Source organism: Amia ocellicauda, chromosome 15, assembly GCF_036373705.1.
Source record: "Amia ocellicauda isolate fAmiCal2 chromosome 15, fAmiCal2.hap1, whole genome shotgun sequence".
Classification (NCBI taxonomy): domain Eukaryota; kingdom Metazoa; phylum Chordata; class Actinopteri; order Amiiformes; family Amiidae; genus Amia; species Amia ocellicauda.
In genome coordinates, this window is record NC_089864.1 from 6,353,318 (window position 1) to 6,380,457 (window position 27,140).

Sequence of the window (27,140 nt, forward strand, 5' to 3'; positions counted from 1 at the left end):
GTCGCATCTGTGTTTTTGTGTGTTTGTACATTTGTGTATCGTATGCATATTTCTGTTGTATTCTTTTGGGCACGTTTGATCAAGGATATGAACCGGGACGGCAGCGCACAGGATTAGCATCTCGCACACATCGCCATTTGTTCAAAACATGTCTAATATATTGCATGCAGCATCTAAAGTGAAATGGCATCAGTCCGCTGCAGTGAAGCGAGCCGCCTTTCTGGTGGCCGCTGCCTATGGGGTGAAAACCTTGTACCCCATCGTTTGCAAGCAGATCGGCAAGAGGGGCGAGCACAAGAAAACGACAGTGCCCGTCAAATCGGGAGAGGAAAACGGACTGATCTTGCTCCCAGCCACGGAAGTCCCCCCAAAGAAGTCCCCCGAAGTGAACGCTGCTTTCTTCCACCAGATTTTGGAACTGGTCAAGATCCTCTTCCCCAAGCTGATTACCAAAGAGCTGGGCTTGCTCTGCTTGCACTCCGTCGCGTTGATCTCCAGGACATTTCTGTCTATTTACGTGGCCGGGCTGGACGGCAAGATCGTCAAGACCATCGTGGAGAAGCAGCCCAGGAGCTTCGTCATCAAACTGATGAAATGGCTCCTCATCGCCATCCCGGCCACCTTTGTCAATAGCGCCATCCGCTTTCTGGAGTGCAAGCTGGCCCTGGCCTTCCGCACCCGGCTGGTGGACCATGCCTACAAGACCTACTTCACGGACCAGACCTACTACAGGGTGAGCAACATGGACGGGAGGCTGGCCAACCCGGACCAGTCCCTCACCGAGGACATCATGATGTTCTCGCAGTCGGTGGCACACTTGTACTCCAACCTCACCAAGCCCATCCTGGACGTGATGCTCACCTCCTACACCCTCATCCAGACCGCTAGATCGAGGGGAGCCAACGCCTCCGGGCCCACCTTGCTGGCCGGGTTGGTGGTGTACCTCACGGCCAAGGTCCTCAGAGCCTGCTCGCCCAGATTTGGGAAGCTGGTGTCGGAGGAGGCGCACAGGAAGGGCTACCTGCGCTATGTGCACTCCCGCATCATCGCCAACGCCGAGGAAATCGCCTTCTACAGGGGGCACAAGGTAAGTACAATAAATACTAATTTAATGAGAATATATCATTTTACACACACACACACACACACACACACACACACACACACACACACACACACACACACACACACACATTCTCAGCCATAGAAATAGCAATCACTACACTATTCTCCACTGAAACAATGTGACAGGGAATGGAATGAAGGTAAAGAGGTTTAATGCATTGTCTACATTGTAACCTTTCAGTCTTTGCTAAATAGTAGAAAACGCTACAAAGTCTACATTATATACATTTTTTTTTAATGCATATTATTATTGTTATTATTGATTAGCAGACTCCCTTATTCCGGGGTGACTTGTGAATGCAATCACAACAAAGCACAATCATAAATACCAGGACAAATGATCTAACAAGTCCAAACATAATAGAGTAATGTCTCTGGTATGTGTAAGAGGGTGGGGAAGACTGGAGAAGTTACCTTATAATGATAGATGTGCTAAAAATACACACATCATCAACAGCATGGGGGGCGCAGAGTTAGAACAGTAAGTGCATCAGAAGATGGGTGCTGTTGGTTTTGGGCTGCAATCAGTGTATGATGATAAAGCTTTACAGAAACCGAGCAGAAAGACGTTCCTAAGTAAAGTATACAGTGAGTGCCGTGTAAAGGACCACCGGTCTTCTTCCTTCGCAACAGGTAGAGATGAAACAGCTGCGCAAGTGCTACAAGGCCCTGGCGGAGCAGATGAACCTGATCCTGTACAAGCGCCTCTGGTATGTCATGGTGGAGCAGTTCCTCATGAAGTACGTGTGGAGCGCCAGCGGCCTGGTCATGGTGGCCGTGCCCATCATCACAGCAACTGGTTTTGCTGACAACGGTAAAGCCCTACTTCTTATATTATGATGGTTTTAGTTGGATTCTTAGGGCATGAGTTTGGACTGTAATTTTAGAAGTACCTTTCTTTTATTATCATCATCATCATCATCATCTTCAGTAGTAGTATGGTTTTAACTTAATCGTTTGGTTTCTTTTCATCCACACGTTGACATACTGGTATGTGGTTTGTAACGCTGATTCAAATTCAGTCTAGTTCCTACAAAGCTACTGATCAGTGTTTAATAACTCGATTTATGTAGGACAACTGAGGCTACTGGTGTGTGTACCATCCTTTCTCTTCGTTATTTTAATGTAGCAATCATTTGCCAGATTGGGAGCATGTTGCTTTTTCCCCTCAGGTTTTTAGTTAAGATTTCCTTGTGTTTCAGGTCTTACAAAAAATGTGACGATTTGTCCAGTTTAAATAAATTCAGTTCAGTCAATTGACTCCCAAATGAGACTAATCAAACATATTAATCTCCCTCTTCCCTCGAGGACAGGAGTTTATGTCCCCTGATTTAAAACCTTATCTGATCTGATCAACAGCAGTTCATCACGATGAATGGTTCCACCGAGGACTGCTCAGTTCGGTAATTAAGTAAGGGTTTGCAACAGCTGTGACCTTTGGAGAAATTGATTGGAAGATCTTTATGCCTTGTGTTTCCCTGGGTCAGAGCTGAAAATGCCACCCTGAACATATTTTCCTTTAAAGGACTATTTTTCCTCCCGGGCAGTCTGGCAGTCGGTGTTCTGCCCGTCTTCCTGTCCTCAAATCTGTCAAACAGGAAGCCTCACTCAGAAATACTAGGCCTCTCTCCTATTACAGTGATGGGCAGCCCTGGTCTTGCAGTGTCATAATCCTGCAGGTTTCAGTGAGATTGCTCAAGAATCAATTGCTAAATGCCTTGAACAAATGGTGATTGTGACCAGTGAGGCCTATTTTGATTAACATAATATATTAAATGGCTCAGGGAAAACAAAGAACAGAACTCGAATACTCCTGGACCAGGCCTGCTCACCCCCATTTTATTGTATTACTCTTCTGTGGTTAATGAAAGAATATATGGCGGGTTATTTTCATCTGGCTGTTCCCTTTGTCTGTTGGAAACAAGGCGTTAGACGTGGTGGTGACACGCACAAAGGCCGACGCTCACGGCTTTCTCATGGGTTTCTTTTGTTACAGTCGAGATCTCTTGTAGCTCATACAGCGGGGGTTCCCAAACCCAGTCACAGACATTGCCAATCCGGCGTGTTTTCTGGGTCGCCCTTAAATTGTCCTGGGAACATTTCATTGCTGTCAGTTAAAGGGTTTCTAGCGCAGATCCTAAAATGATGGTTTTATGTCACTTTATGTGGTGCAGTAGTGTATAAGTAAGATGTAGTATATTTCCAGTTCCAGTTCCAGTTCATCCGATGATGTCCAAAAGCCTGAATGTAGGCTGTGCTCTTTCAGGGTTTCAGGATGTGTCTCATCATAACTTCCTGGATAGTGGAAACACAGCGGAAAAACTGCAGAAGCACCTGTTTTGTCTTCCCTTTGGCAGCTCGAGTCATTACATTCACTGGTGCTGTAGTGCTGATCTTACCCAGTAATAATAATATTTGTAAATTTCCTTAAAAATGTACAATAACCCAATCTCATCGCTGTACATGTACAAAACTGCTTATTGAGAGATGCGTAGATTAAGTTAAGCAGTGTTTCATTTTGGGTGTCCTCAAGTGAATGCACACAGTTTTTGTAGTAGATCCCGTGTCATTTATCCATAATGGCATTTCAGTGATTAACGATGTTTTTTCCCATGGTTTTATTCGCTGACACGCTGATCTGGAGGTCATCTTGTCCAGAGCTTTTCCAATCACTGAAACAATCAGAAAAAAAAAAAGAAGTCATGACATATTCCAAGTTAAATATTAAGAACATTTGACAACTGCATAAACACACTACCTTACACTATGTGTGCTAATGTTTTAACAGGCATGTTTCCTCTAAACGATTCAATTGGGCGATGCCTGTCGGTGACCTGGGCAGATACAGGGATGTGCCCACTGAAAATATTTGTCAGCCCCTGTTTTGGTCCTCCCAGTTCCCTCTGAGAACTGCCTGTCGGTAAAATAAGGAAATCGCTTTGTCAATAATGTCGCATTCTTTTTATTTTACAGACCTGGAGAAAAAAGAAATAGAAATATAAAACTGCTGAACGTCCATGACTCTTGATGTCCATGACATCACCCCCAAAAATCACTGGTTTGCATTTGGCCTTGATACCATCTATCAATGTGAGCTGTTTGTGCTTCCAGACCTTTGCCACCGTTTCATGGAGATGTTTGGTCTGGTGCCTGAAATAAGGGGAGGATGAAATACAGGCCAAATACATGTTCTGGAAAATATTAAGGGTCTGGCTCCAGCAAAAAGTATGGAGGCTGATAGCAGTGTATCTCTACCTGCGGCCCTTTGTTTCCATCTCCTTATCCGAGGACTGAGGTTGTTCGCAGTAAAAGCAGAGATCGAATCCCTGACGTAAATTTCATTCAGAAACTTTATTAATTTTTTTCCCACAAATGCTTTCCAGATGTTTTCTCAGTTGTCTGACATCATCATTTCACAGAACAATGTCTCCCCTCCTTCCCTCTCTCTCAACCTTTGTTCAGGAATATTAAATTCAGGCTCAAAGTCATCATCGCTACAAGAACGCATATTGGAAGCATAAGCTTCTGTAGAAGAGGACTGATTTGGCATTCAAACTGTATTCCTATATCAATCAAATGCACCAAGTTGATATTAAATACACACACACACACACACACACACATACATACACACACATTCAGACAAGGAATTTAAATTCATGCTTTTCCCCCAAAAAATGAAACAATCCATGTGTCACTTTAACATTAGAGAGAGCTCTGTTGCTTGCTGATCGGGATCTCTAAAACATTTACAGTTTACTATAAAATGGGTACTGCATTTTTTGACAAGGTATTGCTCTCCTGATTCATGTATATTTTCTGTCTGTATTTTCACATACACCACTTTCACTTCGCACATTTATTTCCCTGTTATTTGTAGTGCAGAAATAGTGTAAAATATAAACAACTACTTCTGTTAACATATAAACAAATAAATTGTACCAAAGTCATGGTTTGCTATGGTTCGGTTTGGGTACCTACTGAAGCAAATGTTTTAATTTCAGTTTGAACAAATCTTGATATTGCAGTGGAAAATGTTTGTGCGAATTGGTTTGATACAATTCTGGAAGAGGAGGCGGGTACTGCGCTGTCCTTTATGGGGGTATCTTGTAAAAATAATCTACACAAAATTAATAAACACATAGAATGCATATCCCCATATGTGTACATGGACACAGTGACACATGTTATCTACTGAAACTGTAATTACTATCAAGGAATAACACTGTGAAATGCATAAAACCATTTTGTGCCGTGGGTTTTGGTAAATTATAGAGATTTAAAACGCCCCCCCCCCCCATCCCCAGCTTTCACACTCCAGATGTCCCATAGCTGAACAGTGACTTTCTTCATTAATCAGTAACTAAAGTGTCTCAAATTACTAGAAATCAGTGATTAGGAAGTGTATTAACCCTAATCCCTTTAAAAGTGCACTGACAATCTCCAATACCAGGGTCAAATATCCCTGGCCTACATTTTGTGATTTTTAATATACTAATATAGTACTTTAATTTACTTTATTGCAATCATAATTTAAGTGATTGTGTTTTTTCTTCTCAAAGTAATAGCTTCTTTTTTAATTTCACCATAATACAACTAATTTAAATACAATTGTCAGTCGGCTAATGGTTTAATATTCGCAAAAGTTGTATCAATGTACCTTCTGGGCAAAGAAAGTAGACTGATATATGAATCTGAACAGAGTCACTTTTATTATTTGACTTATTTTGTTTAACATGGTTTCAAAGTCAAATTGTATCCTACATGGGACTAATATCAGATTTGTGTCATATGCGTACCAAATTAAGTAGCTTATGAAGTTATTCCTGCCTAATTTGTACCACATTTGAAACCAATGCAGTTAAATCAATATGCCTGTGATCTTTCTTTCAGAGCTAGAAGATGGCCAAACGCAGGTCTTGGTGAGCGAAAGGACGGAGGCCTTTACGACGGCACGCAACCTGCTGGCCTCCGGAGCCGACGCCATCGAGAGAATCATGTCTTCCTACAAAGAGGTGCGTCAAATAGTCTCTCTCATATTTTTGTATTCCAGGCAGTTTTCATTTTTGATTAGATGTTTCATTACTGCCACCATATGGGCTGTCAGTACTGTTTCTTGTTGAGAGAATCATATTTTGGCTTGGAAGCTGGGTCTATAAATCGTATCGGCCTCTGTATATTTAGTTTTTTGGGGGGATTCTGTTCATTTTGAGTCACAAAGAGAGATACTTTGAGAAAAGCAGCTGCACATGATAATCGTGTTGTGAACTGAGCACTGAAAGACTGTACAAATCCACAATCACATACATATTTAAAGTATGAACCGCAGTAGGCCCCGTAGTTTCAGGGTTACATACTATGCCTGTGGTGGTGATATGATATATATGCCGAACTCTCCACACAAGGTCACAGAGCCATTCCCTCTATGCTGTGTTTTTCCCCTTCAAATTGCAGAGACAAAATTCCTTTCAAGTGGAGATAAGTGCTGAGCTTTGTCTTCCTATGGCTGTTGTTATCGGGCTTCTCAGTACTGGCCCCTAGCTTAAGATCATGTTTGAGTTGTTTGCTTGGCATCTGGAGGTCGAATGGATCGGTAGTTGTTTTTCGTATTATATTGTAGGTCTTTTGTCTGTGCTCACGGGGATGTGTTTTCTTTTACGGGCCCGAGAGGGCATTTAGTGCCGTGGTACAATGATGGCTTTAAGAATCACAGTCTTGCAGGGCAGTGAGCACAGAGTGTGATGTGTAGACCATCTGAGCTCTGAGGTGAAAAAAGAGGTAGTCCTCTCCATTCATACAATTTGGACGGACGGCTCGGCCAATCCTCACACACAAACTTCATCGCAGCAGCTGTAAGCAGCTTAACTGGTGGGGTGGCCTCAAATGCTCATGGCAGGGCTGCTCCTCGTTTGTTGACCGGTTGCCCAAACATATGGCTGCATTTCTGCTGACATCTGCTGTAGCTGCACAGTACTTATAAGGCGATTTTCAAATCACGTTGCCCTTGAGTGAAATTTGCCCCAGGTTTGTTGGAGAGATAAAAGATAAATTGCTGAAAAATATATATATTTTTTAATTTTAGTTGGACTTTTATTGGAGAGTTTATGAAGTGGAGCAAGTTGTGCATTAGAGCAAAAGTGTTACAATTCCTGTCCAAAAGCGTAAGGGTGTCAGATATCAATTGTGTCTGCCGTTCAAAATTTGCTGAACATCAAAAGCAGCAGGAAGAGGTGAAGGTCAACTTGAAAAAGTTGAAATTAAAAATAACAAGTAGAAGGCTACACAAGTTTAAACTCCAAAAATAACAAAAAAGTTATTTATTCAAGTATCTAACCTTTGGCACAGAAGTGACCTGGTGAAGGCATTTTGTGCCAATATATCAATGACATGTCATGAATAAATAGCTTTTTTTTTAGTTTTGGAGTCCTGACAAGTGTATGGCTTTATTTTCATGATTTTATGCAGTGAAGGGATGCTGTTTCTGTAGGAAACTATAATTTTTTGGTACAGATCTTCCCAGGAGGTTTGGTACTCTTTTGACTTTCACATAGTCTACCAGCCATCAATCTTTCGGGTAGCATAAATACATAAATTAATACCTGGTATATTTTATTGTTATTGTTTGTGTATGAAAGCATCTTAAGAAGAAAAGAAAAATGCATTAAGTCCTTATCTGTGTATAGTCCATAACAGGATATAATGCCTACATTGTTTATTATAAATCTTACAGCAGTTTACTAATCTGTCCAGGCTGTAGCATAAGAGATCTGGGCAGCATGTGATCTGGCTAAAACCGAGATTACAGCACTGTGCCGGGTGTCCAGGGTGCTAGTATAGGTCAAGCATTGTCTTTAATGTTTCATTTTTGGCTTCCAGCGTTTGAGAAGTTATGACTCACTGTCAGCCACCATTGTTGATTATGCCCTCTGTTCTCGGGGACAAGACATACTGGCTGGATATTTGTTAGTTAAATTGTAAAGTGTAGTTTTGTCAAGCTTTTTCTTCCCACCAAATGTCTTTTGAGCCTTGCAGCAGAAGTCACTAGTGGAAGTAGACTTGGATTGATAACCTTTTCTTCAAGTTACATTTGTGGACTCGGGAAGACCGTGAAACAGGGTAGCTTAGTCTGGCTGGGCATAATCCACCATCTGTTTAACATTCAGATGGTTTCCCAGCTTAAAAATTCATGTGATCAAGTGGAAGTGAACCTTCTCATTCTCCCCTCAGAGGTGCTTTGTTCTGCTTTTTTCCCACTGCATGCAAATCGCCTAACTAGTACAGTAATTCCTTTTTTGCAAAAAAGAGCCTGAGAGTTTCCTTAGTGAGAATGTTTTAAAATGCACACACTAGTTTATGTACTGAGTCCAAATAGGAAATGCATGATGACACAGCCCTTACCCACAGAATATAACATGACTGCTGTCTTATCACATCATTCATGATCATGAAATATTGTTTAAAACAGAATTAAAGCTTCTATTTAATTTAATTCTGACAAGATCCTTTCCTTCTGCAAATTGTGAAAATTGTGGTTTGTTGTGCACATGGTTTACAAAAAGAGGAATTTAGAAAACCAGCATGATCCACCCTTTGTACTACATAGCTGTTTTACCAAATCAGTATGTTGCAGAAAAGTGTACCATTACTTTTCCAAACCATAATCTAACAAAACCTTTGTCTTTTTATGCAGTTTTTCTGTTTCACATGCAGAAGGGTCTTGGACAAGACACGTTTTTGTTGGCTGATGTTAAACCCAGGACTGCACAGACAGCGATTGTTACAGCCCAGACTAGAGTGTTGCAATTAAGCCCTAACGACCATTTATTCAATGTGGCAGGTCACCGAGCTGGCGGGCTACACTGCCCGAGTGCACAACATGTTTCTGGTCTTTGGTGAAGTACAGAAAGGGGTATACAAGCGCTCCACTGTTACTCAGACAACCACGACGGACGACAAAGGTGTTGCCTTGCCTGACGTGCACATTGATGGTCCCCATGAAATTAAAGGTACTTTAATTTTTACATTTTCAACACAATACGCAGTGGCTTCATTTTTGCTGAGATGTACAATTTTGTTTACCACATGTTGAAACACTACAGTATCGAGTATTTCAATATTATATCACACTAACATTATATTAATTTGGTCAGGATGATAGGTATGTAGCAGATATAGAATAGGTTTGCTGATTTTTCACCCAATTTTCTACATGTTTTGCAGGAAATCTTTATCCCACCTATAAGTGCATGCTTGCAGTGCACACATGATCAAAAACATGTATTTTACCTGTAAAATAACTCTTGATTACCTGCATTGAGGAATTATTGTAGCAACTGTAATCCTGCATTTTACAAGACTTTTCACAATCTGCTTTCACCGTACGTTTTCCCAGGAAAAGTAATTGATGTGGACAAAGGCATCGTGTGTGAAAATGTCCCGATCATCACTCCCAACGGCGATGATGTGGTCTCCAGTTTAAATTTCAAGGTATGAAAATCAGACCCAAATGTCAAACATGAATGTTTTATTCACAGATCTTTTGAGGTAAAGTATGAGAAAAAAAAAAAAATAGGAAACATGTAATGGTCTAATGGAATGGGAAAATAAACTTCCTAGACACACAGGATAATTGTCGCCCATAACAGTCTGCAGTAAAGATGCAAACACAGCCATCTATGTAAGCTTGGCCTTGGGCAGGATTCAGGCCCGTAGTCTGGAGGACATCATATATATTTTTTTTTTTATCAGAAAAGCACTTGCTCGTCTCTCCTACCATAGTTTTGGTTTGTAGCCAAAATGTCAATTGCGGTGTCACTCTGCATCCTTTCCATCGGACTTTATCTCCACCGATAATCCCTAAAGTCTGTTGGATCATTTCCAATAAATAGATTTAGCGGTTCGATTTGATTTCCACTAAACAAGGAATATATTTTCCTCCCTTTGTGTCAATTAAAAACCCAAAGACTTTGTTGCTGTGCCCTGATGTTATTTTAGTTTGTTTGTTTTAATATTTTCTGTGTCTGGTGTTTCTTGCTTTCTCTTTTCCCTTGGCACTCGTTTGGGTTTAGGTCGAAGAAGGGATGCATCTGCTAATCACAGGCCCCAACGGCTGTGGGAAGAGCTCCCTGTTCCGGATCCTGAGTGGGCTGTGGCCTGTCTATGGGGGGGTCCTGTACAAACCCTCCCCCCAGCACATGTTCTACATCCCTCAGAGGTACGCCACGGCTTCTGCCAAAGACCGTCTTTCGCAATGCCCTGAAAGTATCACTGCAAGCATCAGCATTGCTTCTGCCAGATAAGATTAAAAGTGTTCAAACTCCAGGGTAGAAAAAACGCACACAAATTTACATAACGGTGTGTAGGCTGTCTTTAGAAGGTATAATCACTTACAGCAGATAACAACATTTTATCTGTACTACTACACATCAGAAATGTATCATAAAATGTGTATAGTATCCAGAAATGTGGCTTGGATTCATGTGTGTAGTTTATTAACACACCGTTTTCATGTTCTAATAATGATTTGGTTATTTGTGTGCACGGATTATTAATGTCGTTTCTAATTCGAAGGTATGGTTTACCAAATTGTAGTCCTAAGAAAGCGTGGGCATGCATTTGTTTTGTCTTGTTTTTTTCCGGCTCTGGTCTCTGCAGAGATGTTATTTGATATCACTGCCAGTTTTTTTCCTTAACCTACAATTTCTTCTCATGCAGTTTTCTCCCCTGTGATGGAAATGTTCTTGTTGACTTTTATTCTCTAATCCACTAAGAGAAAAGCTGTCCATGCATCGGTTTTAATGCACATACAGCTAAGATTATTTGTCCTCTCTTTCGATTTTAAATGCTGGCAGAACAGCGCACTGACCTGCTGTGATCGGCCACCAAGTGCGACACAAAGGCTGCTCAACCTTTGTCTGATTTCACCTCTCTCTATTTCTGTGTCAGATTTTGCAGGATCTGAGATTTATTTTAATTGACGTAATTCTAGTGACGTTGTTTGTTGTCATCCGAGGCTTATGACTCGTGTCAGTTCTGATCTAGTCCTGCTGTTTCAAAGGAGTTGTTTACGTCATGGGGATGATTTAGTGATCATTTATTCGGTTTAATTAATTACTGTAGAGGATCGACACAGTGACCTTTGACCCGACTTGACACCGCAAAGTGCTTTGTCATTCGAGTGGAAATAAATCTCATATTAGTGCTGAGTTGCCCGTTTCTGTCCCTCAGCACACAATCCCAGCCGGGGGGACGACTGACTGCCACAGCTGTAATACTGTAGGCGGTAATTCTACGCGATTCTGCCCGGGTGATGAATATTTGGAGAAACCTGAGCTACCCAGTAAAATATTTAAAGGCTACTACAGGTGGTAATGCAGTAACGAATTATAAATGTTAGATGTATGGAATAAATATTTGATATGAGTGGATGGCTGTGCCAACAGGATGCTGACAAGGAGACGCAGACTGGCACTTAAAAACCCCTTGTTTGACTTTGCACCAAATTGTTTCCTTTCGCCTCTCCGATCTTGAATGATTTCCCAGTACATGTTCGTGCGATTTATCCCGTGACAAATGAACATCCTACATAGATGTACAGTGAGGGGAAAAAAGTATTTGATCCCCTGCTGATTTTGTACATTTGCCCACTGACAATGAAATGATCAGTCTATAATTTTAATGGCAGGTGTATTTTAACAGTGAGAGACAGAATAACAACAAAAAAATCCAGAAAAACGCATTTCAAAAAAGTTATAAATTGATTTGAATAAGTATTTGATCCCCTATCAATCAGCAAGACTTCTGGCTCCCAGGTGTCTTTTATACAGGTAACGAGCTGAGACTCTCTTAAAGGGAGTGCTCCTAATCTCAGCTCGTTACCTGTATAAAAGGCACCTGTCCACAGAAGCAATCAATCAATCAGATTCCAAACTCTCCACCATGGCCAAGACCAAAGAGCTGTCCAAGGATGTCAGGGACAAGATTTGTAGGCCTACACAAGGCTGGAATGGGCTACAAGACCATCGCCAAGCAGCTTGGTGAGAAGGTGACAACAGTTGGTGCGATTATTCGCAAATGGAAGAAACACAAAATAACTGTCAATCTCCCTCGGTCTGGGGCTCCATGCAAGATCTCACCTCGTGGAGTTTCAATGATCATGAGAACGGTGAGGAATCAGCCCAGAACTACACGGGAGGATCTTGTTAATGATCTCAAGGCAGCTGGGACCATAGTCACCAAGAAACCAAATGGTAACACGCTACGCTGTGAAGGACTGAAATACTGCAGCACCTGCAAGGTCCCCTGCTCAAGAAAGCACATGTACAGGCCCGTCTGAAGTTTGCCAATGAACATCTGAATGATTCAGAGGAGAACTGGGTGAAAGTATTGTGGTCAGATGAGACCAAAATCGAGCTCTTTGGCATCAACTCAACTCACCGTGTTTGGAGGAGGAGGAATGACCCCAAGAACACCATCCCCACCGTCAAACATGGAGGTGGAAACATTATGCTTTGGGGGTGTTTTTCTGCTAAGGGGACAGGACAACTGCACCGCATCAAAGGGACGATGGACGGGGCCATGTACCGTCAAATCTTGGGTGAGAACCTCCTTCCCTGAGCCAGGGCATTGAAAATGGGTCGTGGATGGGTATTCCAGCATGACAATGACCCAAAACACACAGCCAAGGCACCAAAGGAGTGGCTCAAGAAGAAGCACATTAAGGTCCTGGAGTGGCCTAGCCAGTCTCCAGACCTTAATCCCATAGAAAATCTGTGGAGGGAGCTGAAGGTTTGAGTTGCCAAACGTCAGCCTCGAAATCTTAATGACTTGGAGAGGATCTGCAAAGAGGAGTGGGACAAAATCCCTCCTGAGATGTGTGCAAACCTGGTGGCCAACTACAAGAAACGTCTGACCTCTGTGATTGCCAACAGGGGTTTTGCCACCAAGTACTAAGTCGAAGGGGTCAAATACTTATTTCCCTCATTAACATGCAAATCAATTTATAACTTTTATGAAATGCGTTTTTTTTTTTTTGTTTTTTTTTGTTATTTTGTCTCTCACTGTTAAAATACACCTACCATTAAAATTATAGACTGATCATTTCTTTGTCAGTGGGCAAACGTACAAAATCAGCAGGGGATCAAATACTTTTTTCCCTCACTGTATAGATCGGCAGTGCATTTTCTTCATTCAGACAATGCAGGCATGAAAATAACCTTGTGTTGCTCATTTCCTCTTGTTCAGACCCTATATGTCCATCGGGACTCTGCGGGACCAAGTCATCTACCCGGACTCGGTGGAGGACATGCACGAGAAAGGCTATAGAGACCTGGACCTTGAGATAATTCTGGATATTGTCAACTTGAACCAAATAGTCACAAGAGAAGGGGGTACGTGTCTGCTCATACTATTGTGCCAGTTATCTGGAAAACATGTTGCTTTTGGGTCCAATGAAAACGCCTACAATACCTGTTCTGGAGATCTCAGATGTTTGTTTGCTATACACTGTACATGAATGTGTAATCCTTCACTTCCCTTTCTGCCCATTAAAATTGCAGTTGATTTTATTTTTATTGCCGTGTTGTTTTTTTATATATATTTTTTCATTTAGCCTTTGTATTCCCCGAAGTGGTGATGCGATGATCATGTTTATGCACTGTGCTTTTCTCACATTTGAAGGCTGGGATGCAGTTATGGACTGGAAGGATGTTCTGTCCGGTGGAGAAAAACAAAGGATGGGAATGGCGCGCATGTTTTACCACAAGTAAGAATCAACTTTCCCTTTGACCAGAAAACGTAGTTCAATGCCAGTGTCGAAGACCGTGTTCTGCATACGGTTTATTCTTTCTCTTCCAGGCCCAAATATGCATTACTGGACGAGTGCACGAGTGCCGTCAGTATTGATGTGGAGGGCAAGATATTCCAAGCTGCAAAGGATTCTGGGATCTCCCTGCTGTCAATCACACACAGGCCGTCTCTCTGGTGAGTGTCTGGACAGACCAATCACAGACATGCTTCCTATAGCTGTGATTCAAATCTATTTTGCTTATTTGGATTAATGTGAAATGTGAATGTGAAACCAACTCTCCCGCTTTGCAATTTCTCTTCTTAGATATAGCTTGCTTTGTACTTGATTCCCTCAAAACAAGTTTAGTGTGTGTAAAGGGTATATTTCAGTCCAATGTTTATGCATCCTCTGGCTTAATTTGGTTCAGTCAATTAACAAAATTCCCAGAATTCTCAGCAAACTCTGCAAGGATATCATTCATAAATACTTTAGGGAAGAACATTTATCAAACGAAATGTTTAACTGTGTAAAAAAAATCGCCAAGGAAGAGTGTGAATTATTCAAGACTGCATTTTTATATTGCATGTTCATTCAGTCCTTGTCCTTGTGCTTCACATACATGTTTGCTTAATCAATTTCTCAACTTGAGAGTTAATCGTGACAATTAAAGTGTACAAAACCAGAGAACTGTCTCACAGAAGAAAAAAAGTTTGATGTAGGGCTGGACCAAATCAAAATGTTGACCAACCCACAAAAAAGCAAAGTATACACCTGCAGTTTAATTTAGTGTCACAACTTTCCACTGTTAATAAATCAGAGCGAGATAAGGCACAAGTTGGTAGTTTGCGATTGTCGGGTAGGGCACAGTCCGCCTCCCAGTGTGTGACCAGTCGCTCTCCTCCGCGGTGCTGAACCTCTCCGGTCTATCGCAGGAAGTACCACACGCACCTCCTGCAGTTCGACGGCGAGGGGGGCTGGCGTTTTGAACAGCTGGACACGGCCACGCGGCTCTCTCTCACCGAGGAGAAGCAGAGGCTGGAGTCGCAGCTGGCAGGGATTCCCAAGATGCAACAGAGACTGAACGAGCTGTGCAAGATCCTGGGGGACGACTCGGTTCTCAAAACCACTGAAAGCGGGGAGTAGAGTTAGACCCCCAGGGGAGAGCGGGAGGCGACGCTGAACAACTGTTGATACGGTATATTTTTACAGTTTTTAGTGTTCGTTTGATGGATCGACGTGAATTGCATTACTTTTTTTGTTTTGTTTTTTTCCTTGCAAATTTCACCACCTTGCAGTTAGAATACGTGCAGGATGAACTTAATTTAAGGATAGGTGTCTGAAACCACTACAAGACTGCATAATTTATTTCATATTTTTGTTTTTGTTGTTTTTACCAAACTGTGGTAACAACAACTTAAATATATTTAGCACTTTACTGCAGCTAATAAGGCTGTATTCTAAAATGTTTTTTTTTGTTTTTTTTTTATAATTCCCTTCAAATACTTTTAACAAATTCAAATTTTTGAGCCAGTGTTCTTGTTTAGAAGAACTACAAGCTCTGGTTTCACAGATCCAGACCAGCTCAAGTCTTGGACCCGTAATCCCAAGTTAATTTAGGTAGACTAGTACAAAACTAGTGCCAGTCGAGCTCTGTGAAGCCAGTTGTACATATTTTTACTTGTGTTTTTTTAAGGAAGGCAAATATACATACTCAGTGTGTTGCGCAGAAACTCTTCCTGCTTTTCATTTTTTTCATTTTTATTTTTTTTCTGTCAGTTTGTAGCAAAGGTTTATATCTGAGTTGAAAGAATATGTGTCTGAAACAATGTGTTTATATGCAAAAATATAATGGCCCTCATTCACTTACTTTACATTATTCTTTGCTGTAAAATCATGATCAATTCGGTTTTAGTATTCCATTCATACGATTACTTACGGCTACAGATGTTTTCATTAATATATAAATTATTTATTTGATCATTCTCCTACCACTAAATAGCTGGAAAGGCTACAGATCAATTAACGACATACAAATTAAACCCATGCATTATGTAAATGTTTTATAGCAGCAAATATTCATCTGCAGATTTGACTGAATAAGGCTACACCGTGTCAAACTGACATTGAAATACTTTTAATGGTTAAAATCAATCTCATACAGCTGTATATAAGGTGTAGAATATTAGACTGTAATTATAATAGAGTATATGATTTATTTAATTGCTTGTTACACTTTTTTATTGTTTGTCAAAGTGTGTGTGTGTGTGTATATATATATATATATATGATGTAGTATGTACATGTACATCCATCAATGGATCAATATAGGTGTGTGTGTGTGTCTTTATTATTTGAAGCTCACTGATTATTTCAGTTATGTAAAATTCTAATTTTACTAAGATCGTGGATAACGGGACACAGTCCTATTTGTATAAAGGCTAGTGTATACAAATTTTCAGGAAGAGGTATGAAGGGGCTTATTCAGTTTCCTCTGAGCCAGCCGAAACCAGAGCCCCGAGGCTGAAATCTAACTCGGTCCGACCGCTCTCTGTTCTCCAGTCAGCCTCCAGTGGATGATATTATCCTGAAGTAGATAAGTTTCTCATCTTGCAAAAAGAAATCAAAAGTAGAAGCAATTTCTCACATTGTAAAGTATAAAGCTTGGGTACATACAAGAGCTTTCCTCTTTCCCTGAAGTGCAGCAGTGTGGAGTCGCGCTCAGGGCTCTGGATTCTGAAGCAGAGGATTGTGGGTAGAGTCCCAGGTGAGGGACACTGCTGTTGTACCCTTGAGTGAAACAGGGTGATCGAGCAAGATACCCAGCTGTATAAAATAATGTGATGTAGTGTAACGATTGTAAGTTGTCCTGGATAAGGGCGTCTGATAAGAAATATAATAATAATATGCGTGCCTGATTCCATTGCCATCGTGAACATTGAGAAGTCTCTCGAATAACAACACAATAAGAATATTTCTATTTTCACAAAAGGAATAATTACGACCATGTGTAAAGGAAATTGTGACCGAAATGTACACAATTCAAATAATGTATAAAGTATGTGAAGAAGGGTCAACATATTTTATTAATCAGGCAGCGGCTTTACGTGTTGTCTCTTGTCGAGACACACCTGCGGGGCCGTCTGTCTACTTTTGAATCTGGGGAACATATGGTTATAGCCATTCAGGTACAGAGTTAAAACAAGGCAGCTGGGGAGCAGTCGGATTTTTTTAAGCGTTTTTAAAACATTCGTCTGTTATGACTTTTAAAGAGGTCTTGTGAGAAGCACGGTGGAAAATCATTGAATGACTGAAAGACAAAATCCCACCTGATATTGGTGGGAATAGAAAAGTATTAAGCCGGGTTTTTAGCAAGTTCGACCAGGGAGACGTTGGTAACGTTGGAAGGGAATCGTAAAGCTTGTTTTCTTTAAGTACAAAAAAGCACAACAACAGCAGATAATCATTATCGACACAATTTGGAAAGTATTATGTTTTCATAGATGGATTACTTGTTTAATTTCTGTAAACGTTAATGTTACATCCTGCTTTTATTTATTAAAACTGCAGTTACACATTTTAATAAACTCATACCGAATAAAGTAAGCAATGGCATTTTGTTAAATGAGTACAGAGCCTAATTGATAACACAGTTAACAAATATATAGCTTGAGATGAATTTACAGACTGTAGGCCGTTCCATTTGTGACCGGTTATTAGTTTACTAATTCACGGGAATATTGTTTTCATTTGTGCCCATACTTACTCAGTCTGTGTCCACAATTAGCTTAGTACAAACCATACCGATGAATAATCTGTACATGGTTTTTCCAAGTCGTGGTCGTAAATGTAAAAAGTGTGGAAGTTAGTAAACCCTCACCGCAAATTCATCTCGATGTTTACATTTTTTTAACGCTATTATCTGTGATAGTTATCTCAATTGTGTCCAGAAAAAAACTATCCTAGAGGGACCACAATTTTCCTCAGGATCCTAATGTTTCTAGAGAATGAATCTCCAACCATTTATATATAAATGTGTGTGAAGAATTGAGGAATGTTTCTGCTCAACTGCAGATTCAATACGAATACACAATCCTCACATCTGCCGGGCTGCTATATTTCAGTAAATATAGGCCACTGGCATCCTAGGAACTCACTGAAATGATGTTTCTGGAGTTCAGCTGTCTGGGGGGCCTCTGCAGCAAACAAAGAGGAAAAAGCTGGCGCTCCTTCAAAACACAATGTAGTCTAGCTTGGCAAGAAGAAAAACCTTTTAGAAAAAAATGTTATATCAGCAACACATCAGCATAGATATTTCAGCAATCAAGTCTTTGTCAGTGTGTGCGATCTAGGTCTTCAGCTGTGCCTTGAATGTACAAGAAGGAAGCAAAATGATTATGGCACGGTTATTTCACAAACCATAGAATAGCGTTGATAGCAGATATTAAATCACTCCCTCTTCTCAGCCGTCAGTCTGTACTCTTTAAATGCAAGACAACCTCTTCCACGTATATAGAAAAAGGAAATCAAGGTGTCAAGTCCTCCGTCTTAGAAATCTACCTATTCAATGCCCAGCTGAAGAGCGTAATAAAGTATAATTAGAGTATAAACGTTTGACATGATCAGTTTTGGCTATTTTAGTTTCCCTGCAGACAAACTGGGAACGAATTCACAGTGCTGATGTCATTGTGAGATACGATGTCTTCGAGACAGGGCCCGGACTCCTGCCATACAATCAACCTTCTCACACAAAATAATCTCAGGTGACTGAACAGTGATTGTGAACATTGGTATAGAGAATAAAACCCTTTGTTTTGAGCCGAACGCATCCTTGTGTTTAGTAAACATCCATCGAAGCCTTTGAAACCTCTGTAGAAGTTTTTATTACATGTTGGTGAAACGCTGCCTGTCTCGGACTCTTATACTGTGAATTTTACATTTTGGCAATGTGTTCTGTAAGTTGTCTAATTTACAAGTGGAGTATCTATATCTGGGGGGGAGGGGGAAACATACACCAAAAAAAAAACAGGTGTTTCAGTTTTTTTTTTTTTTTTTTTTTAATTCTAAACTTGATGTTTTTAATATTCATTTGAAAAGCAGTATTTTAATCTGTTCGATTTCAATTGTTCTTTGCAGTAAATATGTTTTTAATGGAAGCGAACCTGCTTTACGATAGCTGCTTTTACTGCTCGTAGGTATTATTGTTTTTTTTTTTTCTGCCTCGCTTCCTCCCATCCTCCTTTCTCTCTCCTCAAATCCGACTGCCGTTTCAGCAGACCTGCCTGCGAAATCCAAAGCAGTCTATGAATCTCCTCAATCAATCGTGCGCAGCGAGGATATCGAGTACTTGTGAGTGGGATGAGTCTTCTTGCAGTTCCTCCACCTCTCTCTCCTTGTTGGACTGATACAGTGTGCGCTTCCCCTACAATGACTGACTGTGGGTGGATGAAAGGATACGTCCCGCACTGCAATATATATCCCACTGTCCTCAATTTCAGGGTAACAGCTATATAGCTTTGACCGCACTTTCTGAATTTCAACCCATATGAAGCGTACCTTTCCTGTCTCTGCCCAGGGGATAGAATAATCAATGCATGTGCATTACAGTTGCAGTCTGTGGTTAAATAATCTTTGTAAACTCTCTGATTTTGTAAATTGTCCTAATTCTCTCGTTCAGGCTGATTCGCAGCAGAATGGCACCGAAACCCAATATATGAATGTCAAATAAAAATGAATGGTTTGCGAATTCAAGAGATTCAGAAATGCTATTGCATGACCTGGGCGACTGTTCGGCCCCAGTACGTTTTTATATTAATTTGCGTACCTTTCGTTCCAGTTATTGTCACTGCCGCCGGGTGCATATTTTCCAAGAGTGCATAAGGCAGCTCACGATGAAAGTGTCAATAACTACAATGTTTCTCTCTGTGAACGAAGCCCTTTGTTTTGGAAATGCCTATTTTAGAGCCTTACATAGACTTAATCCATTGTTTATATCACAAAGGGCAAGTTTTAATTTGTAGATGATTAAAAAAAATAGACTTTTCTGACCCAATTTGAACAACTGCTTAAGTGTTACATTGTTTTCATTTGTTATTTTGAAAGGAAATAAAAATGCTTTATATATACCTTTATTTGTTCGATTCTTTTTGTTTCAATGTGCTTATCGATTTTAATGGTTTAGACTATTGAGAAATTGTTATTTATAGTGAGACAAATATTAATTCAATTGACAAATACTCCCTTTGTTGTTAAAACGTGCAATTCATTGAAGTACTGTTAACACAGTTAGGTTTGTTTTGTGACAATATAAGTTGATTTTCTGCTTAAATTTAGAATTTGATATTCAAGTTTTGTGGTGATGTTTTTTTGTTCAGTTTTTTTTTTTTACTCGTCATTACATGTCATTAAATGATGTAACACCTTGCAGTTCTGAGATAGACCTCCAGTCATTGTTTTTGCCACAAAGCATTATTATTAGGGGACAAGAAGAACAAAAGGCTTCTGAGTGGCTTGTTCTCACCTTTTTGTGCACCACTTCCTTCGATCTAAATCTTTGACGTTATAAAAACAGATTGAACAAAGCCCATCTGAGTTCCACTGGGCTTTCACACAGTCCTGACGTTCGTACCAGAGTGTGAACTAGGATGGCACAATAGGTTGCGAAGTACAAGCAGGCAGTGGTCAATCTAAGCTCCTCGTCCGAACTGTGGACGTCTCTTGTGTGCTGTCCTGTGTCGCATAAGACCAGCAGATCCACTTCTGAGATATCAGACACTGGCTAGGGTTTGCGATGTCTAGGGGACAGTTCTGCCGTGCCTTCACACTGCAAGGGTTTTATTCCACATGTGCGTGTAGACCTCTCCTAACAAATGTGCTTTGGGTGGAAAATAACAATGTAGATACTTAAAGACTGACTCCCTTTACAAACAAAGGTGTATTTTGCCCAGAAGGGGAGCACGAGGCTTTCTGAATGAATACGTCAGATGTTACGTCTGAGACTTGGCTTATGAGATGCTGTTTGTGCAAGTTAAAATCCCCACCCCGTCTCTCTCCTTCTTCCCCAGAATATGTACCTGTCAACCACTGTATTATAACGGCAAATCATAGCTAATGAGCATGTCTTCCTCTGAGTTCATTTTAAATTAATATATTCTGAAAGCCTTCAAATTGTATAGTATGGAGGTGGCAATAACAATAACTGTCTTTTAAATTTTGTGCCATAATGGGAATGTTCTTAAAAGTTTTTCAGTCATTCGGATGACTAATTTGTACTCTTGAAGAAATAAACCATGTGCACTTCAAGGCTTTCTCTGAGCTTTCTTCATTATGCATGAGAAAAGTAATACCAATACGCTGAGGAAATTATCCATTGGGTATTTTTATTTATGTTTAATGATAAACATTTTGTTTCTAACACTTATTTTTGGTTAAACTGAAGATTATATCAAATGTTTTATTTACAATTAATGCCATGTAAGTGGTGAAACCCTCAGTAAAACATTGTCACTCTCTATTATAGGAGTATTTTATCATCTTTTCAAGAGGGACTTTTACACAACAACAGTGTTTCTGTACACTGAAACTGTATATTGAGTATTAATATTAAAATGTGCACATAGATCTGACAGAAAACATTTTTCTCATTGTATTAATTTAGAAAAAGAAAGCTTAATGCAAAATACATGCTGAGATTGGTTTTGCATTATTACTCTAGATTTGAAAGAGTGTCGGCATCTGTGATGAGCAGTAAGAAAAGTAACATTTGAACCTTTAAAAAGCTGTGCTAATACTTCCCATCTGAGCATCACGTCACAGCACGGCTAACCCTCATCTCGGTGTTCGATGGCTGGAGTTGGTACCTCGACTGTCTGGTTTAATTCTTTGAAATCGCAAGTGGTGGTGCCATCTGTTGGTGAAAAGGGTCTGAAGAGAAGAGTTATTTTCACTCCAGGATACGGTGGTGATGCAGTAAGTCTACCCAGCATAATGCCTTCCACTTTCTTTATGTACCAAATTCAAGTTTCTCAATCAATGTATGGATATATTCTTGACCTCTTCAGCTCTCCCTCTTTCACTCATTTACACAATAAATAGCTACAAATTCCTGTAATGATGTCTCTCTCTCTCTCTCTCTCTCTCTTATTTCTTCTAAAAATAAAAACATGACAACAGCTTGATTAGTAAATACAACATGATGAATTTAGAACTGGCTCTTGTGTTTCCTGAGCCTTTTGCAGTCTGTCACAACCAGCTTTGTATGGACACCACAAGGGGGCGCCATCCTGCCTGCTGATTGTTACACCTGCCTGCTGCTGTTTTAGAACATAAGAACATAAGACAGTGTCCAATCGAGAGGAGGCCATTTGCCCCATTGTGCTCGTTTGGTGTCCATTAATAACTAAGTGATCAAGGATCCTATCCAGTCTGTTTATAAATGTTCCCAAATTGTCTCTTCAGCCACATCGCTGGGGAGTTTGTTCAGATTGTGACGCCTCTCTGTGTGAAGAAGTGTCTCCTGTTTTCCGTCTTGAATGCCTTGAAGCCCAATTTCCATTTATGTCCCCGGGTGCGTGTGTCCCTGCTGATCTGGAAAAGCTCCTCTGGTTTGATGTGGTCGATGCCTTTCATGATTTTGAAGACTTGGATCAAGTCCCCACGTAGTCTCCTCTGTTCCAGGGTGAAAAGGTTCAGTTCATCAGTCTCTCAGTAGGACATTCCCTTCAGACCTGGAATAAGTCTGGTTGCTCTCCTCTGAACTGCCTCTAGAGCAGCGATATCTTTCTTGAAGTGTGGAGCCCAGAACTGCACACAGTATCCAGATGAGCTCTAACTAGTGCATTGCACAGTCTGAACATCACTGCCCTTGTTCTCAATTCTACACTTTTGACAATATACCCTAACATCCTGTTTGCCTTTTTTATTGCTTCCCCACATTGTTTGAATGGAGAAAGTGAGGAGTCCACATAGACTCCTAGGTCTTTCTCATGTGTTACTTCATCTAGTTCTATTCCTCCCATAGTGTAATTATAGCAGACATTTTTGTTACCTGCATGTAATACCTTGCACTTGTCCACATTGAATTTCATCTGCCAGGTGTCGGCCCACAACTGAATATTATTCACGTCAGGGGTTCCCAACCCAGTCCTGGAGGACCCCCTGCCCTGCTGGTTATGTTCCAACTGAGCTCTTAATTATATAATTTAGCCTTATATTGCATTGTTAGTTCAATTAAGGAATCAATTAAGCAATTCAGATTTTATAATTTGAATAACAATATGATAATTTCCTGGTTGTAAGTAGTTTGTCTGTTTGATACCTTCTGATAAACCGAAAGATGTCCCTGTTTGTGTTAAACATGCCTAGTGTGTCACACAGTGCATTTTATTAAATGCATTTCCTGTTGCACATTTCTGTATAGCCTGTCCAATCTAAATATAGCTCATGGCTATTTATATATACAATTATATTTTAATGAGGGCTTTTCTTGTTATTGTTGAACTACATTCCAGCCTTATTGAATTCCCTCTCTCTCAAAGATTAATCCAATAGCTGTCAGGATTCTTTAGTATGCAGTTATGTGCTACTTGCTTCTTCTATAATTCATCTCCAGAAGAAAAAACTAAACAAAAAACTATTTTATTGTGCTGAGTTTTTTCTTCTTCAAATACCTTCCCGCAACATCATATATCTTTAAGAAAGAAAGATGAGAAAGATACCTGAACATTAAACATGTCTTAATCTGTGTTCCTATTACATCACCATCCCACTTCTCCCCTCAAGGATTTACATTAAATTATATTTTATAGTCTCTCCCTATGTACACATACATATATATATATATATATATATATATATATATATATATATATATATATATACACACACTTAAGGAGGACAAAGTATACCTTCATTAATTATAATAAGTATGCTTAAAAAAACATTTTAATGATCTGGACTACCTCATAAAAAAAAAACGCAACAAAGGACATGTTCTGCTTGCTTGAGCACGAATTCCATTAGGTGGAAGACAAGCATAACAATATAACACCTTTACATCCTTTAAAAAATGAAACCTTCAGCACAGACTAATGGAATTTTACACTATTGTAAATTGCTTTAATACCCATACTTATACCCCACAACCTAACAGGCAGAAGATGGACCACAGAAAGGAGGCGAGGAGGGGGGATCGCTTGTCAATGTGCCTGGTGGTGCCAATGGTGCCCACAGAGGGACAGGATGTCCAAACACAAAGGCACACAAAGCACCTATTGGCATTGTCCCGGGCCGGTCCAGTGTCCGTACTGCCCCCTCCGAGTCAGAGAGGGACCTGCCGAGTGCAGCCTGCAGTGCGAAACTGTATTGAATATGTATTATTATTATTATTATTATTATGATATGGTGATTTACAGGTTGGTTTACAGTGTTAGTTTGTAGATTAGTTTAGTTTAGTGACCTACTAAGTAGGTTAGTAACAGTAGAAGTAGGAATGTTAGTGTCAATTATAGTATTATATATTATTATGATAATCACCTGACGTTATTTAAAGTTTACACAAGCATTACAAAAGCGCAGTAATAGAAATCATCACCACATTTAGCATTACAAGAGTGCAGCAGTATGTTAAATACAAAGTGCAATATAAGAATTACAAAAGTGCAGAAGTACAATTAATATAAAATACAAAGCACGCACCCTAGCTCAAAGCGGTAACAGCAATACACTGCACTGTAACACAATGCACTGTAATACACTGGCATGCACCAGTGTCTTGATTGATTCTTTTTTTGCATTTAATATTGCATTGAAAAAAAAAAAACCTCATGCAGTGCAGAGTTATGCAGTTGTGAGTTCACAATCGTTAGCTTTTTTAACAGTGACATATTGTCGGTGAGTGCAATGCTGTGCTGTCATATACCAGCGCGTTACATCATGCACTGCGTCAATCCCTCCCAACATCCCAGCCACGCACTTGTCATCTTACACTGTAACTGTACTGGGCCTGACTGAAGGCTGACTGTTATTGCACTTTTCTTTTGCTCTTGTAACCTGCAAGTCATTAACCGAATGAATAAGTCAGACGAGGAACCCGGGTTCATTACCGGCCCTGTGCGGCGCGGCGCGGCGCTGCGGGGCGGGGCTTGGTGACGCACTGCGGACCGGGCGAACCTGCGCTGAGGCTCCGGCGCTCACAGCTCCAGTCCCCGGCGAGCCAGGCGGTGACAGGCGGCCGCGGCTTCCCGACACACCGGCAGCGGAGAGCAGGAGACAGGACCATGCGAGCCCCGCTACTGAAGCACAACCCAGAGAGGCGCTTCGCAGCTGCGGAAACCCGGTTTATTCCCTGGAAAATGGCTGAGGAGCGCAGCTGAGCCGCGGCTGGGGCTGCATCGCGGTGCACGGCGGCGCCGGCTTGGGACACTGAAAACCCGCAGACATTTCACTGCTTCTTTGTTGTTGGCTATTTATGCATTGATTTCCCCGTGAATAAAGCCAGCGAGGGCACCATGTCGGCCGGACAGGACGAGAGCACCGTGCGGGTGGCGTTGAGGTGAGGCGCCGTCTCTGTCGGTCCATTGCGGTGCACAGTGATGCGCAACGCGGCTCGGGCGGTCGTTTGACAAAGTACCTGCTCCTGCCAGCCGGGTTTGGTATCAGGGCCTGGGCTGCACTTATGCATTATTAACTGCTGCAGCACAGGGGACAGACATAGGAGACGAGTTGAATGCATGCATGCATTGGGAATAGGACAAGCGGGCTACTGTTGCATGTTTTACACAATGATATAATTGAGTTAATCTAGATTAAGAATTGGCATTGTTCATTGTATCTTGAAATGCATGCATTTGTTTTGTTTTAAATCAGCTGCTTTCCTTCTTAGTTGGTCTTCTCTACAATTGTCAGTATCAGGACGCTTCCTATAGATCAGACTGCATTGTTGTGTCAGAGAGCTGGCAGACATGTGACCATGCAATGGCAACATGGGGAGTTGGCAGCACGTCATGCCCCATGGTGGCAGCAGCAAATTAACAATCCTGGCCCTTCATCCTATCCCATCCTGGGCGTGCAAAGTCACAGAGGATGAACATACAACATCCCAATGACTGTGTCGTGGGCTGGCATCAGAAAATGGCTCTGGTCTCATCTCAGGGGTGTGTGCTGCCAGCTTTTGGGCGTGGGTCCAAGCAGGTTGAGGAGAAGGACGGGAAATCAATGAGAACAGAGCTTTATTGACAAGGCCAATGACAGGAGCAGCCAGCCCTGTGCAGGGCTATTAGGCGTTGCTCTTTAATTAAACACATGCAGCTCTGTTTACTTACAGTTGACACACTGGGCAGCTTACACAGTGGACAATGGTGGTTACATTAGGTAGAGATGGGCTCTTATTGTGAAGTGTGTCGCCTTTTTATTATTGCACTGTTCTGCCTTTCTTTTTTTCTAACTGTTCCTATTTAAAGACTCTACCACTGCAGAAATGTTGTGCACTTGCCTCAAAACATACATTATACCTAGAAATAAGTTGGGATCTATGAAAAAGTGATTGTATTCAGCTGCAGTTATGATGTCTTAACTCACTGTCAGCAATGCTACCCAAACTCGGTGGTTTACAGGGGTGTGTCATGTTTGGCTTGGATAGAAGCAGTTTAGCATATTTAATGAGGGATTGAAGTAAAGCAAGAACATCTATAATTAAAATATTTTGAAGGTTGGGATTTGTATCTTCTCCTGTTCAAGCTACTGCTATTTGTCCCCACCCGTCACTGGGTCTGCAATTGTACGCCACTTCTATCAGGCATAAGTGCTAACTATGTGTCTTATGTGTATATTTGTAGCTTTCTGACTGTGTTTGAAATCGCAGGGATGATGCGATCTCATGCCTCTTTTCATCCATTACACAGTGTCTGTAGCGTATGTGTTTCATTATGAAGTGTTGCTTACTAAATGCAATGTGTAATTACAGGCCTCGGGTTAATTAACCGGCCTATACATTAACGTGCCTGTGTTTATAAAAATAGTAAAGCTTAAAATGCGCAATGTCTTTGTGGCAGGAGGAACCCACTGCATCATCACAGTTTTTAAGTCGGTCTTCTTTAAGGATGGATGTTTGAATGAGTGTCATAACTCCTTAAGCCTTTCTTTTAACCAGTGTTACATCACACAAATGCAGATTAGGCCTGTAAAAGTCACTGGTTTCCTTTTCTTTACAGTTATAATATCACACCTACCTTAC

General features: G+C 40.9%; 2 protein-coding genes across 7 annotated transcripts in view; both read left to right on the forward strand.

Moving 5' to 3' along the window:
* The first annotated feature begins 145 nt into the window (after nt 1-145).
* Nucleotides 146-21,211, forward strand: abcd2 (ATP-binding cassette, sub-family D (ALD), member 2). The gene is made up of 10 exons (XM_066687201.1): nt 146-1,087; nt 1,759-1,939; nt 6,019-6,140; nt 8,963-9,131; nt 9,518-9,612; nt 10,194-10,339; nt 13,369-13,514; nt 13,804-13,888; nt 13,981-14,106; nt 14,845-21,211. The coding sequence occupies exons 1-10, from the start codon at nt 149-151 to the stop codon at nt 15,053-15,055; spliced, it is 2,220 nt and encodes a 739-aa protein (XP_066543298.1). The 5' UTR covers nt 146-148; the 3' UTR covers nt 15,056-21,211.
* Nucleotides 21,212-25,062: 3,851 nt separating this feature from the next.
* Nucleotides 25,063-27,140, forward strand: part of LOC136711121 (kinesin-like protein KIF21A) — a 47,135-nt gene continuing 45,057 nt past the window's right edge. For 4 of the 6 annotated variants that reach the window (XM_066687150.1, XM_066687155.1, XM_066687151.1 and 1 more), the window contains exon 1: nt 25,063-25,460. In XM_066687150.1, coding sequence (XP_066543247.1) covers nt 25,417-25,460 — 44 coding nt within the window. In that variant the 5' untranslated portion in view covers nt 25,063-25,416. The remainder of the gene's footprint in view (nt 25,461-27,140) is intronic. The other 2 variants (XM_066687154.1, XM_066687153.1) reach the window with 1 other exon arrangement.